This window comes from Brienomyrus brachyistius, chromosome 18, assembly GCF_023856365.1.
Source record: "Brienomyrus brachyistius isolate T26 chromosome 18, BBRACH_0.4, whole genome shotgun sequence".
Taxonomy (NCBI): Eukaryota; Metazoa; Chordata; class Actinopteri; order Osteoglossiformes; family Mormyridae; genus Brienomyrus; species Brienomyrus brachyistius.
The window spans coordinates 21,411,405-21,430,835 of NC_064550.1; the positions used below are offsets into that span (position 1 = coordinate 21,411,405).

The window sequence follows — 19,431 nt, forward strand, 5'->3', positions numbered from 1 at the left end:
AGAGCCACTGGGCGGGCAGGCAGGCGGACAGCGGCACTGGGAGTTAACAATAAGGCCCCCCTTGGGCACACAGTCTGTTCATTCCCTACATTCTCATCTTGTTGTATGTTCTCGCTCCCACATCAGACCCCCGCTCCAGTGTTTTGGTCAAACAGCAGAAGCCACGTTAGCGACGCGGCGGACGGACGCCGATGATTCACCCTCTCGGACTGGCTGCACATCATCTGATAAAAGGCACGTGTCCACGGAGGAAAGGAAATGAGGGCAGTCATAGCGTGTGGCGAGTCCAAAAAACATGATGTCAGGCGGCCTCCATGAGCCTGACGCCATCGTATCCAAGGAAAAGTTCACGGGAAAACAAGAGTGACCATATTTTATGGCCGAGTAAGAAAAAAAAATAAAGAAAGAAAAGTATCTGTTCACATCCGTTGACTCATTTTAGCTATAAATTTTTTTTTCCACTCTGATCTGTACCGCGGCAGTGATGTGCACCGCTGCAGTGATGTGTACCGCTGCAGTGATGTGTACTGCGGCAGGGAAAATTTCCCGGAAAAAGAAACCCAGTGAGAACCGGCCTGGTTTTTAAATGGGGATTCCATGCATAATCCGCAGATTAAATGTGAGCATTATACAGTTATGGTATTTATAACGAGGCTGGGGTCTGAGCTGTAATCAGGAACGTTCCGGATATATAAAAAAAAAAACATCCGGGAAAAACAGTAGCTAGTTTCTGCTGGCATTTGGTTAGATGAACATCCCCATTCCATTTCAGAGGCTCACCTTTGGGAGCAAGACCAAAACAGATGCATATTCAGGGGCGGGGTCACAGGTCATAGTCCTCAGCTGAAAGCTAATTGGCCCCCGGAGTGCACCTTCTCCTGTCACTCATCAATTAAAAACATATGATTGGCTAACAAGATTGGCCCCTCAGTATGAATTAAGGTCTCTCTTATGTCTCTGACCTATCCTAGCAAACAAAGGGCGCATTTTGTCTCTGTAAGATGGAGAGGATCAGCAGCAGATGAAATAACAGTGACAGCTACTTTTCTGCATCCAAACAAACCCTCCTGCCTTCACAAAATGCCCTCTCCATATTTTCATGTGATCCTGTCACTCAGATTGCTAAGACCACACCGGGTCTTGGTCCCATATTTCCACACTGCTCGCTCAGCCTGTGATTCCTGGCAGGAAGGTTACAGGAGGCGGCATGAGCGTCTGGCCACGAGCCGCTGGCACCTCGCCGTAACATAACTTGAGGACATCGCCTCAATCCTCACCCCCACATCACTGCCGTCTCTACAGCAAAACCACACTCGTAAGCCATTTCATTGATACGCTGGGCACCGGAAGTTAAAATCAAAATCAAAAGCAAATGAAAACGGGACATCTAACAGATCTACAGCTTCCAGACGAAGGCCGTGCGAGTGAGAGACTCCATTTTGCGCCTCTAGGTCATTCAGATGCTCAGACGTGGTTGACCATACCTGGTTTGGGCATGGAGCCGGTGACTGAATGGGGAACCTTGTCGTTTATCAGCTCCACGCACTCACTGGGAAAGAAACCGACCTGCGGAGAGAAAAGGAAAGAAGAGAGGATGGGGCGAGTCAAATAACAGCTCTGCATATTCACAGAAATAATCTCGGAAATACAACCAGCCTTCAAAGTGGGTTTCTGGCCACCGGAACATTCTATAATGCAAATAAGTGGATACCGAACATGCAGAAATGAGATTCAAGTGCTGCCAGTGTAAGACTTGCTCTTTCTGGACCAGTGATGTTACCGTAGGTATTTTGGGAAGGAAATGAGAAATCTCGCATAAACAAACAGGCCGGTGCAGGTCCGGCATAGTGGGGGGGGGGGCGAACGCCTTCGACTGCCAAGCTGTTCGGCAGGCGTTTCAGAGTGAACCCCGTGACGTGCCCTGACAAGCAGCCCTAACACCTGCCAATTAGCCCCGTTTTGAGGAGCCATTTTTACCGGCACCCCCTGCTGGGCAGGGTGACAAAGGGGCACCGTTCACCGAATATTGCTGATGGAAAGGCTGCACTGACCTCTGCTAAACAGTGCAGACACGGCGGTCGCAATAAAAATGCAAAGCATGATCAAGCCACTTTCAGAGGTCAAAATAGCAAAATGAATGATACACTTCTGAATATATTGACCAAGAGGAAAAAAACACCTAAATTTATAACTAACCTAAATAGAGGCCAAAAGCGTCACTTTGCTAATTTTCCAGTCAACACTCCTTGAAAAAGACCCAGAGAGTCTTCTGGAACACGCCTTCACCAGCTGCTTTGTTAAAACCACTTAGAAGTACAGTTAATGATTATTACAGTCCTGACCCTGTCTTATCCAAGGTTCGCCACACGAAATGAGCTGCAGATTTCAGGAGTTGAAGTAGGAGAACCGACGGCTTTCTGCGGCCTGGAGAACGCTGTGAGATGCAGATCCTATGCCACCATGGTCCTCGTAACCCAACATAATCAATCAAACCAATGCAACTACAATTTTCCATTTTCTTTTTAATTCCTGGGTGGCACCAGTTGCTGCCACAAGTAAGTATTCTTCCAAAAAACATCTTAATCCATGCCCACGCGCAGATTCACACACACCTACGTGTGCACGCATAGCTCTTAAAGCTCATTAGCAAAGCTTGTCTCAACTTCCACTCACTAGCATTTATTCAGGAGAGATTTTTTTTTCAAAGTAACACGCACTGAGAGCTGGAGCAGTTAGGCCCAACGGTGCCTTTCTCAAAGGCCCAACGGTGACGTCACTCAGCTGACTGTGGGATTTGAACCGGTGACCTTCCGATCACAAGCACAACGTCCCAACCCGTGAAGCCACACACTGATCGGCAGTTCGGCCCTGGAGAACGTGGCCTTCCGAAGTTTGTCTCATGTTTAATTAGACTCCAGCGACAGGGTGGAGGACCTCATGCCGACCGTCCCTCTCTGAGAGCTGCTCCAGCTGCAAGCTCCAGAGCTCTGTGTGGCCTCTTCTGCCAGAAGCAGAGGTGCGGGGAGTGACTGCCTCCTGCTGGAGATAAAACGTCATCACATCCACTGTACCAAGGTGGGCACAAAAGGTGTTTGACCCGATTCCATGTGGTGCTCCTCATCCATCACTTAAACGGTCCGGTCTGCAGATAAGACAAGGCCAATTTCGCATCCAAAAACATGATCTGAACCAAATCCTGCTGTGAAAACCTACTGGAGAGGGCAGTAGCTTTGCCTACTTAATGTAGCATTACTATTACTAAATGGTGACCCAGAGCCAGTGGCAAAGTTATCCACAGCGCTTTGTTCTAGTTTTCAACATATTTATTAAAAAAAAGCCTTCATGTTTAACTAGCCGGGATAGCGTACGGATCCTATTTGTGCACCGTGACGGGCTTCCCAGCGTTCCCACCCGCTTGGTCTAAATGGGAGATCCGGTGAACATTCCCCCCGGAGCGAATAATGAGCCAAACCAGCGGAAATCGGCCAGGTCAGCCGGGATCGCTGGAGAATGAAGCGTGAGTATGGCAGATGTCACAAACACGCTTTTCCAGCACTCTGAACTGCCCAGAAAAACTGAACAAATAACACTTAAACAGAGTCCAACTTGATCTGTGTGCAAGTTCAAATAATAATTAGGAAGTGAAATTCAAAGAGAGACGTAAAAATCCCCTCCCGGCTACAACGACCATGAGAACGTTGAATGAAAACAATCGGCCCATCAAACAGCTCTTGAGGTTCGCTCATTCATAGGATACGCAACTAAACCCTTTACACCAAAAGGTACATAACCTGGGGTATATAACCTCTATATTCAGGGAGGGAGGGGGGCTCCACAGTACAAACCTGAAAGCCGTGTTTTCCACGCCACCAGCTGGTGTCTTCTTTGGGGGGCATGTCGATCACAGAGACGATGTCGCCAACCTGGAAAGGTCAAAGGTCAGCTCAAAATAACTGGCCAATGGCGACACACTAGGGTCGCTAAGATTTTGTTGCTATAAAAATCCTGCGAAATGCTCGTGATTGTCCTGGTGGGGGGGGGGTATTGTTGGAGGCTATCCTGAGCTGTAGGCAATCACCTCGAAAGAGAGCTCGTCCGCTGCCTGTGCGATGTAGCGCTTGATGACGTGGGCAGCGGCGATGGCCGGAACATTGATGGAGGACTCTTCATGGACCAGCAGATGGTTCCCCTTATTATCAATCTGGGGAGGGCAAAAAAATGTCGTCAATCATCAGCAAACCTACCTGCCTCCATTTTACCATACAGCCGTTATTCACTGTAAGCGTTATTTATCAGATTTATCAGGCCTGTCTCCAGTCAGAGAGGTTGAAAATGCTCTGAATTCACAGCGAAATTTTATTTTATGCCGAGATTAACATCCAGACGTTCCTGAAATTGACGTAAAACACAGATAGTACATTTAAATGAGGTGCAGCTGAACTCGCATTAAATGCACGACGCAAGTAGCTCATTACTGTGTACGAGTCGCACGGCTCTGTATGGTGAATCTTTGATGGTGGTCTTCACGCCCTTAAGGTCTGCGTGGTGTTAATATCAGGGCACACAGTGAGGAACATAATGTGCTGCTATGCCAAATATCAACACAAACACGGCTCGTTAAGCAGAACGGCATGATGAAAGGTTCAGAGGCAGGCAGGGAGGGAAGGGAGCAACAGAGAGGGAGAGGGACCGGAGAGGGGAAAAGAGGAGGCAGAGATGAAGAGATAGAAAGAGGGAGAGAGAAGGGAGGAGTCGGAGGAAGAGAGAAAGGAGAGATAAAGGAAAGGAGAAGGAGGTAGGGAAAGAAATAGTTAAAGATGGGGAGAGTGGGAGGAAAAGGGGGAGAGAGGGAGAGAGAGAGAGAAGGGGAGAAAGACGTTGGTAGAGATGAAGCGAAAGAAAAATGGAGAACATGAGGAACAGGGGGAGAGATGGAGTAGGAGTGAGGGAAGGACAAAGGGGGAGAGTGGGAGGAGGGGAAGGAAGAGGAATGGGAGAAAGAGGGAAGGAGAAAGAGGGAGGGAGACCATCCATTCATCCATCCATTCATTCATTTTCCAAACCGCTTATCCTACTGGGTCATGGGGGGTACGGAGCCTATCCCGGAAGCAATGGGCACAAGGCAGGGAACAACCCAGGATGGGGGGCCAGCCCATCGCAGGGCACACTCACACACCATTTACTCACACATGCACACCTACGGGCAATTTAGCAACTCCGATTAGCCTCAGCATGTCTTTAGACTGCGGGGGGAAACCGGAGGAAACCCCACGACGACATGGGGAGAACATGCAAACTCCACACACATGTGACCCAGGCGGAGACTCGAACCCGGGTCCCAGAGGTGTGAGGCGACCGTGCTAACCACTGCACCACCATGCCGCCCCTCACCCTAACCACTGCACCACCATGCCGCCCCTCACCCTAACCACTGCACCACCATGCCGCCCCTCACCCTAACCACTGCACCACCATGCCGCCCTTCACCCTAACCACTGCACCACCATGCCGCCCCTCACCCTAACCACTGCACCACCATGCCCCCCCCTCACCCTAACCACTGCACCACCATGCCCCCCCTCACCCTAACCACTGCACCACCATGCCGTCCTGAGGGAGGGAGACATGAAGAGATAAAGATAGGGAGAGTGGGAGGAAGAGGCGGGAGATGGAGAGAGTGAGGGAGAGAGAGAGAGAGACATTAGCAGGACGTTACCTCCATCCATGTGAGCGCAGGCCCACAGTTGATCTTGTTGTCGGCAATGGCGGAGAGCCGGGAGAGGTAGGCCATCAGCATGTGGTGCACTGCCTGCGAGGAAGAGTGGCCCCGTTAACCCGGGACGCACCGCCTGGCGCTCGCACTCCCCCCACCCCCACCCCCGCCAGATACGGCAGCAGAAGCGAGACGCCTCCACGCAGCTGCGACAGCATCACCTTCACATACATGGACTTTCCATCTAATTACTAAATGTACTTGGAAATTATACTTTAAAAAGGTTTTATTTCACTTCCAAGGACAGAGCGTGGGAGGTAACGTCTTAATTTCTCTCTGGGGAGAATAATTAGATTAGCAAATACAGCGATCCTTACTGAATGAATGTTTCTCAATTCCTGGCAAAATAACATTTTTCATGCATTGAAAAACAGACCTGCTGTGCTCATGCTCTGACTCATCCATCGGCCCCCCACCCCCACCCCCCACACACGCCAGGGTAGTCTGGAGTAAGACCACATCAGCTGACAGACGTTTTGATTTTGACTGGCTGGCAGGCTGTAGACATAAGGATTTAGGGCACAGAAACGCCCAGATGCCAAAGACGAACAGGGCAGCATGGAGGGACTTTATCCGCATACAAATTTTTATTTTGCCGTCTTTTCATCCGTCAAAGTGGATGCGGCAGCCCTGCACATCTGTTACTGCTCTCTGCAAAGCAGTGCTCAGCCTGTGATCTCCGATATTGGCGACAACACTGACGACGAACTCCACCGTTGTCCTCACCCCAATCCACTGCAGGGACATTTACAGAGGCGGGGTCACAGGACCACTGGCTAAAAGCCGATTGGCCCTCGGAGTGCTAGCTTCCCTGTCATTCACCAATTCAAAACATATCATTGGCTAATAATAAGGCTGACCCCTTGGTATGAATTATGACCCCTATTATGCCCCCATCTTAAAAGAAAAAAACTGCTAGAATCGCCCCCGGCCCTCTGATAGATCTGTGAGAATCTACCTCACATAGAGAAATGCACTGATTGTCCTTAAAACCATTTTCTCATCTCACTATCGCAGCTATGATTCATTACGGGGCTCATCTGTGTTTTAGGTGCCTTTGCAAGAAGAAGAAGAAGAAGAAGAAGAAATTTATTTTTATATAGCGCATTATCACAACATTACATTGTCTCAAAGCGCTTTACAGTATCCTTACCCAAAGCCCCCAGTGAGTAAGCCATAGGCGACAGTGGCAAAGAGGTGGGGGCATGAGTGTGGATAATGGTGGGTTTGGTTTGGGGAGCAGGGGGCATTTGGTAGAATTTTCCATGGGCCCAGCTATGTCTCTGTGCAGTCCTGCTGAACAGCAGTAGGGGGCACTGTGGAGCGTCGACGGACAGCAGGGACGATCTCACTCGCGGTGATAAACGGTGCTCAATTACGGCGCCAGATGGCCCTCAGGTTCAAGCCCAAGTGAAGTGGCGGGAAGATGGAGGCGGTTCAAGGTCCGCTGGGCCCCCGTGCCTGGCTGCCTGATGCGGGGCCGAACGTCGGGCCAAGCCTTACGAACGCGCAGCACGCTACGTTTACAGCTATTCACCCGGCAAGTGCTGCGCTCCAAAGCGACCCACAGGTCAGCGGAAACCTCCTGCGCTTGGCCTGTTGGACCACATTTATGCAGTCCATCAAAACACAACCCCTCCCAAAAACATCACATGTTCCCCTCAGACCCCAGGGCTGTGTAAACATCCTTGCCAGAGGGTGAATACAGGGGTGGGGCCACAGAACCACAGGTTGTAGCCGATTGGCCACCAGAGTGACCCCTCCCCCCCACTCACCGATTCAAAACATACCATTGGTTAACTTAAGGTCGGTCCCTCTGTATGAATTAGTCATACTTATGCCCCCCACCTTTAAAAATCTTAGAATTGCCCCTGCATCTTACAATAAAGCTATTAAGGTTATAAGGCTAATTAAAGAAATTTTAAAAAAAAGGTGGAACTGCAACTGATTGTCACAGGACAGGATTCTCTCTCCACTTCCTTCGAGTAGTTTAACCTTTTGGAAACAGAACATTTCATATATATTAGCAATAATAACCTGGCTTGTGTTAGCGACCTGGGCTAATGACAGGCCAAGTGACATTTAAAAAGTACTATGTAGCTCATTGTCTTATGACACAAATACAAGGGCACATCAAGGCCCCAGAGAATTAACTCCCCAACCCCCACCCCACCCCCCCGTGACAGCCCCCGGACACGTGCAGTTCCTGGCACGTCAAGTGCACCGCCAGCAGAACAGCAGCACACAAATAGCAGCGCATCTGCCTGGAATAAGTTTCCAAACACGTTTCCACGTCTGATAAAAAAAAAAAAAAGTGGACGTCTAAAGTTTTTCGGTGAGAAAAACCATATTGAGAACAAGTGATGAAAGCAAGTGAGCTTCTGCTACGGAAACCCTGCATCTCCATGGCGACCCACCACACCCGGTCCACGTTCCCGCCGCTCTGGACGAACTCCTACGGGGGGGAAAGTGTCCCCGCAGTCATGGGGGCCCGGAACAGATGCTTTTCCCGATTCATCCCGGTAACCCGAGAGCAGCTTGTTTTTTGGGATGGCTGCTCAAAGCCTCTTTGTCCTACGATCCACTCCGGAGGTTGACAGCACACCGAGAACGGACATGAGGGTAAAGCCTGCAAAGCAGGAATAAGTACATTGTTTTAACCAGGCCAAGGACTGGTGAGGGAACCTTAGTAAGATTAACTGCTTCATTATTAGACCCAAAATGCAGGCTTTAATCAGAAAACTCAGTATTGCGATGCCGTGTGGGTAACAGGGTTCTGATACGGATTAAACCTGAAGATTTGGGCTCTGCAGACTGGGTCCCGCTGGGTCGGGAATGGCACTGAGCCACTGCCATGGAGTGGGCCTAGAACTCACCGGAACCGGCGTATTCAATGGGCCTCACAATGGGCATCAATACGGGCATTAAAAAAAAAAAAAAAAACGCATTAATTATATGTTTTCTAGTGCTGCAGATTGTAATCTGTCAGGCATTTGAGAAGAGCAGGTGAAAGGTGACCCCAGAGAATCGCACGCCGTTCTCTACGTGTGGAGAGAGCCATGTGGCGACTGGGACAGAGAGCAGTCTGCATTTATCCTGCTCTGCGTAACCCGTTGCCATGCAGAGTAAAGCACTTGCTGCTCTTAAAGGGAGACACTGAATAATAATAATAATAATAATAATAATAATTACAACAACAACAAAACAACTAATATTACTACTATTATTATTTAAAACTCTGTTACAGGAGATGCTGAGGTCACCCAGAGTTCTCCTGTGACGAGAATCTGCTATTTGTCTGTTCAGACTGCGCACAGACCGACTGTCATGCATTCACATGTTAGAAACAGACGATCACATCGGTCCCTGGCCCGTATCCTCAGGCAATACAACAGTGTGACTGCATATCAGTCACCATCACAGTCTTGGGTCCAGCAAGGCAGCATTCAGTCAGGGGAGCCTTCCAAAAATACCTTTCAAGCACTCGGAAACTTGAGACAATGACATAAATAGCTGGCAATTTCCAGTTAGCTTTGCTTTCTGCAAGGAAGTTCCTAGGAAATGCACTGCAAGAAGCAGGACATTTAATTGATTTTGCTTTATAAACGTATACAGCTACTCCTTTTCATCTACAGGATAATTAAGAAGTGTCCAGTATAGAGTGAAAAACACCGTCAGGATCCTGGGCATGCAGGTCGAGGCATCCTATTGGGCAAAATGAGAAAGGGGGCGGAGCCTCTTACCTCGGCACGGTCCCTCAGGCTGTCAAATCGAGGCAGCTCCGGGAGCTGGGAGAAGCGGCGGTCATAGATACACAGATGGAGGTGCTTATCGAGGACGCGGAAATCTTCATAGCTGCGTTTCACAATCCAGCTCCGGCCCTGCAGGAGAGGAAGGAGGGAAACAGGGGGAGGTGAGAGAGAGAGAGAGAGAGAGAGAGAGAGAGAGAGAGAGAGAGAGAGAGAGAGAGAGAGAGAGAGAGAGAGAGAGAGAGAGAGAGAGAGAGAGAGAGAGAGAGAGAGAGAGAGAGAGAGAGAGAGAGCAGGCAGGAGACACAGCAAGCCACATGCGCAGCAGCGAGACATATGCATGAACACGCAATGCAGGCAGACCCCCCACCCCCAGACAGGGTACCACATGATGCAGGCAAGGACGAGATGTGCACCTTGTGGTAAAAACTGCTAGACCTTGCAAAAGGAGATGAAATTACACAGCGGGACACAGCTACTGTTCTCTAGAAAATCTGTCCCCTGCAAGACTTACTGAAACGCAATGGTTTCTCGCAACGGCTCTGCTACTACGAGGGGGAAAAAAAAAAGAAGAAAAACTCCTCCCATGCCACGTCACGTTCTCCGCCGAGCCGCTTCCAGACATCGTACTCCAAGCGGAATGTTTTGGCGTCTGATGGAATGGAATTTTGGAGGAGAATGTCTGGAGAAGCCTGAGTGCTCCACATTTGCCCAACTGACACCACCACCCCCTACCTCCGGTGGTACCTTCCAGGCTGAACTTTTGACCTCTGCACGAAGCGGCCCTGCCGCCCCGGTTCACTGAGGACATCTCCCCTTACCCAAAAAGGATGCTCTGCACATGTCCCGTGTGAACACACCAGTGCCGCGGATCAAAGGACAAGCCCTGTGTGTGTGTGCGTCTCTCTACTCTACCCACCCTTGCTCCTTTAAAACTGACACAAACCCCCAAGGAGACTGTATTTTGGTAATCCACACTGCCCACAGAGGACGTCGTCAGTGTGTTCCCGACCCAAATCTTTCTCACTGAATAGAACACCCTTAAAATAGTCCTATATTTGATAATCAAGCAGTAATGAGGTTTTGCAGTACACAGATTGCATTTAATGCAGTAATATAATATACACACATACTAATGGACTATAATAGAATAAAGGGGATGCAGGGACATACTTCAGCTCTGCTTTATATTGTCATTTCAAAAACACTTGCAATGCTCAGTACAGTATATGTGCATGTCTGGATCTGAAGTTGATATCGTGGGATCCTAATATAAATGTCATGTAATCCTTCGCGTTCCATATAATCTTAAAAAAGGCCACTACAAGCTTTCCCATTGGCCAGCGCGCTTTCTGATCTGTCGGCCAGCTCTCCGATTGGTCAGCAATGGCGTGTGGGTCATGTCCAAGGCGAGATGAAGGGGGTGCACTCCGAGCGAGGGCTTAATCCTCCTCTGTCCCGGTGTGAGATCACGATGCGAACTCCGGATCCCGAGGGCTGGCCCACATGTTAACCATCAAACAGGCATTTCCACCCCCCCACCTTGGACACAAGATCCCCAGAAAGGCTGGTGCCCGCCCCCCCCACCCCGGCCGGTTCCTATCCCACCGCGGGAGACCGCCACCACGCAGTCCTCGCTGGAAACGTGAAAACAAACAGTGCTACGGGCGCACGTCCCGATTGCAGATCCCTCCCGGGCTCCGAACTCAACCAAATCGTTCTCTGCTGCGGTTTCCCGCCGTCCCTTTCCATCACCTCACGCGGCACACCACCCGCCCCCCCCCACCCACCCAGGCGAAAGAAAATCTCGGTTTCAGAGCCAAAAGCAGACGTCAGATTATGAAACGTGATTTATAAGGGGGCGCTGAATTCAATTTCAGAACGCAGACCAGCTGAACTCCGAGGTCAGTCTTCTGGCACATAAGCCGTCTCCACATTTTTGCTTCATCCCTTCAGCTGCACTCTACCGCCCCCCCCCCCAAGCCCCACCCCCCCCCCATGTGTGGAGACTTTCCTTTACTCCATGTGGTCATTTCCAAACCCCAAAGCATTTCATAAAGAAGGGGATTCCAGTGTCTCAGTCCACTGAGAGATATCGCTCTCAACTGTTGCCAAGCTGGAGCGACAGACATCACGTTGACGTGCCCCCTGGGAGCCTGCTCTGACTCACGCTTCATCAGCGCACCCCCGTGACCTCTGCTGTGGGCCTGCATGCCACTCGCGTCGTGATTTTAAGACGCGGTGCAATGCGAGTCCTTTGACGTGGAGGCGAGCTGCTACACTCCATGCCAGTCTTTCTCAGCCCAGTCCTCAGGGAAATCGAGACAGACCACGTTCGTTTTGCCCCCTCCCAGCTCCCAATACACCTCAATCAGGCATTCGAGGTTCATGACTGGCTGGGACCTGGGAGGGGGTAAAAATGTGCAGCCTCTGGGTTGCTGACGACTAGGTTGAGAAACACTGTTCTGCCCCATTCCTGGGGACTTGCCAAGGGCGATCGGACCAGAGGACGGGCAGTTCGTTTACGTTTAAGAGCTCCGCCTCCGCAACAAACAAAGGGTCAACCCGCCCTCCTGTATCACATGGACCCTGCCGGACGGTATTCGGTCAACAATCCCACAGTCGCTGCCGTACTTTCCAGGACCATATGCCAAAGCTGCCTAAAAATGGTACCATCGACCACACGAATAATGTGCATCTGAACACACCAGGCAATCCAATCAGACTGCATTCTGTGATTCCGCCCACCTGGGGGGCCAATATAAAAAAATGGCACATGATGAATATAAATACTATTATTACAGCTTCACTCCCCTGGGAAATGTGGCACCTTTATTGCGTTTTCATTGGCAGGTTTATTTCTCATCTCTAGTAACAGTCCTCTGACTTTTCATCATCACCCAACCCTGTTCCTCCAATCCATCTCCCCTGCCACTATAAAATTCTCCACATAATCTGTTCCGAATTACTGCGACAACTAAACACGCCGTGCACTGCACGGTGCAGGGCTGCAGTGAATGCATGCCACCGGAAGTGAACAGAGACATTAATCGTACAGCTGTTGCTGCCATCGGCGTGGGAAGATCTGGACGGGAAGCCACACGGAGCGGGTGTAACATGCTGGGAGACCGCGGGTCCGCAGCTGGGATCCAGTGAGATGGCAGAGAGGGTGGAACCGAGAGAGAGCCACACCTGGCAGCAGATCTGGACTAGGTACACCAGCTCCTTGGTCTCCAGGCCATTCCGGGTCCCTTCATTCTGCTCGTCTGCCAGCGCCAGCTAAATGGAAGAGGAGAGAGGTGAAGTTAGAGGGCAGTGGGCTGGCACCAGAGCCAATGTTAGGATTTATTATTGGTTTTTTTTTTTAAGGTGGGGTCAGAAGGGCCATCTTTATCCTTAGCCAATGACATTTTCATGAATTAGTGAGTGACAGAGGCGGCAGCCAATGCCCCTGAAGTCCTGCCCCTGGATAAGCCCTTAAGAATATTCCTATATATATATATATATATATATATATATATATATATATATATATATATATATATATATATAAAAAAAATATTATATTCAGGAAGGCACTTTTGTTTCAAAATGACTGCTTCTGTCAGGAGGCGGAACCAAAGGAGGCGGACCATGTGTCATGAAAACCGGACGAGACTGAGGGAGAGATGTTACTCATGGGGTGACACCTCCCTCAGTGTACTGTAAACAAGCAGAGACCCCCCCCCCGGCTCAACCTCCCAGCAGGCCGCCCAGTGACAATATCTACTTATTACTTTTGCACAGTGGGGCATTATGAAATTTCCACTTGCCACACAAATTCCTCCAGAACATGCCGTTCCGGTTAAAGTAACAACACCATCAAGCAGGTCACCTTGTAACATCCCAATGTGGTAAAAATAAACATTTTTCTTTTTACTGTCTCTCACTATTTTTCTCTTCCCTGTGTCTTATGGTTTATAATATCCCAGGGCTCCTCAAACTTTCTGGACCAAGTCTCACATCGGATCAAACTGAAGCAGCCAAGTATGGATCGGAAAAAAAGTCACAGTAACTGAATTCAGTGTAACAAATTACCACGGTATTCTCACATCCCACCTGGGGCTGCTCTGGGTGCCACTGGTGGAATAAATAAGGACTGAGAATTCACTGTACTATTCTATCGCCTTCCATCGATCCATCCATCCATCGAGGAACGGCACGTAATGTTTTTCTAGTTGACGATTCCGGGGGTGTGTTGTGCAATCGCTCTCCTGTTTGGGCGGCCGCACGGTTACCATGGCAACGTCGTTCATTAGATAAGCCACAACCCCCGGAAAAGGCTGTCGTACATCTCGCCCCAGACGGGCGTGTCCGTCACGAGAGAAGCATGTAAACGGCCCTGGAGTGCGATGACCACGGTGAGCCAAAAACAAGAATGACCATTGACCTGAGACAAGTGCGCGGGAAGGAAGATGGGGCTGATGGTCCTAGATGAACACTGACTATGAGGTCCTCAAGATGGACATGCAGGATGCCATGTGATCAAGAGGTCCACCTAAACACACATCTAGAGGAATCGATAACCATTGACTGACCTCAAAACCTAATTAAGGTGGAAAAAAACACATTGTAGGCTTTGTAAAGAATTTAAAAAAAAAAAAAAAAAAAAAAAAGTCACCATGGAAATGTTAAATATATTAGTATACAGGTACATTTCTTAGCATGTATCTGCAAAGAGCTATAAAATATTAAAATGGGATATGAAATATAAAATAAAACAGTAGCACTGCCCTGGAGGGACCCTGAGTACTTGGAGCAGGGCAGCCTCGTTATAAAGATAATGAAGAGGAACCGGTCAGGAACCGACCAGGTGCCGACGGGCTCGGAGCGCGAGGCAAGGTGGAGGGCAAGTCTGACAGCGCTTTCTGCCCGTTTGCTCTCGAAAACAAGCCGCTTGCCGTCCCGGGGACGAGCTACAGCTATAGCTGACACGCTTCGTTTAATCACAGACTGGGGAGGTGCATTCAGTGGGCTATTCAAGACACATGAGCAGAGCCAAGGACCAACTGGATTTGGCGGGTGCTCGCTATTGTTCAGTGTTTGGCGTTCCTTCGTACGATGACGTCAGAATAACACGGAAAATCTGATCGATATGAAGTTCCACGGTGGCTATGAATAAGAAGCCGGATAAGAGTATATACAATTGTTTGTTGGTTCGCATCCCAGGAGAAGCCCTGCTACCGATGTTAGCCAGTACTACTCCACTCAAAAATCCAGTTACAAAGAAAACAATGTGTCATTCAACAGCAGCGATATCGAAAAATGACAACGACAAGGAGATAAAGTTGATTGCCAACTTGTATTCGATTTCCCTGAACACAAGCATACAAAGGACAGGCTCAAAGACGCTGAGAAGGATCGTCACCACGAACCCAAGTACTTCTCAGACCCTTTCTGACAGAAACAAGGAGACTGTGAGTAAACGAGTAACATCAGGGCCTGTTTGCGAAAATGGCAGCACAGACAGTCATACCACAGGCTGTCCTTTGTCAATTTTGTCTACCGTGTCACTAGAGGTCCCTAAGAACATCAATTGACAGCTGCAGGCATCCATAAAGGGTGGGGAATGGCCTTTTAAAAGCTTCCAAAAAAAGAAGGGGTCACAAAAAAAAAGTACCCCCCCCACTCTATACTGGAGTTCACCAGGAGAACAGCATGATCTGGGAAAAGAGCCACGCTGCTCGAGGGACTGCGTGCTTATAGCCCAGCGCATCATCGACAAAAACATGCGGTAATGCGAGAACCACTGACCCAGTTTCCCTGCCGCGGTTCAGTGACGCTACCGTAAACCAGAGCTTTCAGTCGGGAGAGGAGCAGTCCCGGACTGCTGCGACGCGCAAAAGGAGCGCTGGCGGATTTAAAGAAACGAGGGCTGCAGAACGCTCTCCTGGCCAATGTGCGTGAGATGGGTGGAAAGTGCCGGAAAACCGGGCGATGATGGCAGGACTGGCCCGGAGCTGGACAAATGCTCCGCGATGCCACACGTGCGCCGGGAACGTCGGGAGGCGAACGCCACTGGGCTCTTTGTTCAAGTGCAAAACGGGAGCATCCTGCGCGTGCATCACGGAAGGCAGCGTCACTGGAATCAGACAATGGATATGAGCACCGGACGGATGCTACTGGCTGTCGGAGCAAGTCAGGCTGGTCGGGACCTCTGATGGGGGGTTTAAAAGACACTGTCCTGCAGTGAACAAGAGACCCCCCCGGTGAAAGTGCACGCCATTCCGGGATCCTTAAGGATCACTTGACAAGGGGACAATCAGCTTCCAGAATCAGAAAGACCCCCCCCACAATCCTCCAGCACCCCCCATCCTGTGTCATAGGCTAGTAAAAAGAAAAGGGGGGAGGATGGACGCTAGAGATGAATACTCACAGAAGCGGAGTGTCTGTCTCCTTGCAAGAGCGCGGCTGGCCTTTGTTCACCTCGGGACGTCCGTTTCCAGCTGGGTGCCGAACGCCTGAGCCCTCCTCTCCTATCCTCTCCCCCCCCACCCACCCCTGGGCTTTGCACTGAGAGCTTCTGCTCTCCACCTTGCTGCGCCTGCCCGTGCGAGCGCGTGTGTGTCCGTGTGTGCGTGTCGCACTCCCGGCTCTCTCAGTGTCGGCCAATCCCCTCCCAGCTATCCCGGGCCGACGCGTCGTGGGGGGTGGGGGCTCATTCACCGCCCTCTCCCCACCCCCGGAGTGAAAACACGGCGGCTGGAGCCCCTCCCATCGCAGCGCTCAGGAGGAGGGAGACGGCGGGTCGGTGGGCGGATTTCAGAGCGATTCCGCCGGACTTTACAGTGCGCTCTTCCCACCCCCTCCCTCTGAAGCTCCCTTTGTCTGCTTTACGCCTTTCACCCGACCATCGGCCCCCTCTGCACACATTTACGCGCCATTTGTCACACCGGGATGTATTCCTCCCCCTCATCCCACGCTCGCTCTGTGCCACATCTTACTCTTTATCCGCCCCAGTGTTACAGCATCTGGGGACAGAACAGGTCACCCCCCTGCCCCCCCCAAAACAAGTTGACTGAGTCCCCAAATAGGAACCTTGGGTGTATGAAACTCTCCAACCCCACCCCCCAAAGAAAAAGCCAGGTCTTCTCCAGATAAAGCCATCCTCCCTATATTTGCAAGTTACATTTCCAGGCAGGTGTTTATCAGCTGTTCCCGAGCGCAGAAAAACAGGATTAGCGCCATGCTAATGATCGCCAGAGTGCTGACCCGCTGCTGGGCACTGCAGGTAGGAGTCCACAAGTGAGAGACGGTTCTGGGCAACCATGAGCCGCTATGGAACACATGAAAGGCCGAATCGGAGCCAGAAAGGTGGATGTGGCTCTGTGATCTCCGGGGCTTTCCTCTGGGGCCGAGTGACAGGTACCTGGCTGCCACCCAACTGCTACTCCGCAGATGACAACACAAGGCTTCGGAAGGATGGCTATATCGGGAATGAGAGTCTGCATTGCAGGGGGGGGGGGGGGGGGGAAGGCTCCCCAGTAGCTGCAGTAAATAGCCGATGATGTCAGCTGTGCAACGCAAGCAACCAGCTATGCGGCGGGAGGGGCGGTATGGGTGGCATACGCTCTCCTGCGTGGGTCGGTTACGCCTCTCCGTGCACAAATATACACGACAGCATGAGCTTCCCCCACAGAACGTGGTTCAAAGGCCACGTGTTTACACCGACAGACCGGGTGCGGAAAGTTCCCAGATTCCTGGTTGGATAAGCTGATGTCTCTGAAATGTAGTGAAGCGTCTCGATCTCCGTGCCCAGATTCCCAAAAACACCGGAATTACTCCGCAAGGTGAGATGCGCGACATCCATCCATACCAGCCCACACAGTATAGGGCAGTATATGGTATTGTCAAAAGGGGTGATCTCACACAAGAAAAGTATTTGCGAGTTCAGGGGTCACCAAGATTCCAAAATACCAGAGTAACCTCTAAATGCCACCGTATAGCCTATTATCCCAATACCCCCCAAGCTGGCTTCAAACTGCAAGCCTGGACCGCAAGACAGGGGACATGCTGGGTGGGATGTCGGTTACAGGACAAACAGGTATAAACTAGAGATGCACCGACTGCAATTTTCGTGGTTAATTCCGATTTCAGATTTTTTTGCAAGTGTGACCAGTCGATACTGATTTTTGCCGACTGATTTTTTTTGGCCATACTTGAGAACATATACAACAAAAATAAACGTTTCGTCAATGTAAGATGTTATCATAATAATAAAAGGAATTGTTAAACTTTACAATTTCCCCCAAACTGCACTAAGTTATACACTTAAACAAGTCTGAAAAGTGTAAAGTGCCCTGTGACTGGAGAGAGGTACAAATAACTGAAAATGAGTTGCTGTACACACAACTTTATGATGTATTTTACTTTACAAAGAGCAGGTGTAACAGACTTAAATAACAAAATGTCAGTTACTAGTCAATATAATTTTCCGGTTTAAATTCACCAGATAATACGACATTGACCTTCTTCTCTTTACTTTTGTCCATAGATCACAAACATCCAAAAAAGCTGAAGTATACAATATAATGTATATTATATATATAAATCCTAAGAGATTCAATAGGATTTCTGTTAGACTGAAGTTAAGTGAAAACTATTGCAGTGATTATTTCAATACAGCAATTTGACTTAACAGATGCTAAAACATGGAATGATTTCATAATTAGAGAAACGTGTTTTTAACACTAGCAAATGTAGCTTATAGTTATGCTTACTTCAGTGAGCAAGGATTTACGCTACAGTGTGTAAGAGTAGCATACGACCATCTGTCTCACTCTTACATGACAGAATAAGTAAACAGAAAATATAAAACGGCTGAAACAGCGTCATTAACGTCAGCTACAGTAGAGGTGCAGAAAAGGTGTCATGATGAAGTATTCCCAAACTTTGGAAAACCGCGTGCGAGCCCTTTTTGCCGCGCGTTTCTCCAGAGGCTCCGGAGCTCTGCTGGTAGACACAGCCATGTTGCCTCGTGCGAAGGGGGGGGCGGCAAATTTCCTTTTTGAAGGGTGGTAGGAGATGTCTCAATATTTACGAGAGAAGTGCTACATGATTTACCAGTGCATGCTTTACAAAATAGTGCGGCACTGCTGGCACCGGCGATATTAGACAAAACTATATCGGAATTCAGTCTATAATTTATATCATTTTAATGGTGCCAGCAGTGAAACAACTAGCCATCTTAATAGCGAAATAACTTTGTATTCTAAATGAAAACCATGCCGCAGGTCCGATAAATAAAATACTGTAGGTCTCGAATGGCGAAGGGAGAGGATCAGGTGGACAGTAAATTTCAGTTATTAGTAGACTGTTTTAGTGTGCGATTCTTAAAAGAACAGCGTTAACGTGCTCCTGAGGGGATAAAGTACTTTCCCTTACAATACGCTTAGCTTAACACGTAGTGCATCGCAGTTACAAAACATTTACGTAGTTTTACACAACGCGTCGGCACTAAAATTTCACGTCGACGCATTTTAATAATCGTTATTGTCGATTACGTCGAATAATCGTCCCAGCCCTAATACCAACATGCACGTTATCTACATAAATCTTACATCACTAGTAAGCATGCGGCTGTGAGGCTATTGCCGGTGCGGCTGCTCATATGACGTGTGGCATACAACGGACCGTTTCGGTAACGGAAATATATGAGACTGACTGGCCGGTCTCGGGCAGATTCCGGTCCCTGACTGGCTGATTAGTGCATCTCTAGTATAAACTCATAAAATAAGGCCAATTTACAGACATAATCATTTTCATATAACTGGAGACAACCCATTTAAACAGGAGGAGGACTTTCACACAGAGCAGTAACTTGAACCCAAAACCCTGGACGTGTGAGGTGACTGTAAGCCTCAGTGGGTT

At 49.4% G+C, this 19,431-nt stretch overlaps 1 protein-coding gene across 4 annotated transcripts in view; it reads right to left on the reverse strand.

Annotated features, from left to right (window-relative positions):
- Window positions 1-19,431, reverse strand: part of arhgap32b (Rho GTPase activating protein 32b) — a 105,130-nt gene that overhangs the window by 28,746 nt on the left and 56,953 nt on the right. For 3 of the 4 annotated variants that reach the window (XM_048983877.1, XM_048983876.1, XM_048983875.1), the window contains exons 6-11: window positions 12,715-12,801; window positions 9,517-9,654; window positions 5,717-5,809; window positions 4,079-4,201; window positions 3,846-3,923; window positions 1,485-1,566 (exon numbers count right to left, since the gene is read on the reverse strand). In XM_048983877.1, coding sequence (XP_048839834.1) covers window positions 1,485-1,566; window positions 3,846-3,923; window positions 4,079-4,201; window positions 5,717-5,809; window positions 9,517-9,654; window positions 12,715-12,801 — 601 coding nt within the window. Of the gene's footprint in view, window positions 1-1,484; window positions 1,567-3,845; window positions 3,924-4,078; window positions 4,202-5,716; window positions 5,810-9,516; window positions 9,655-12,714; window positions 12,802-15,937; window positions 16,028-19,431 lie in introns of those variants that run through there. The other variant, XM_048983878.1, reaches the window with a different exon arrangement.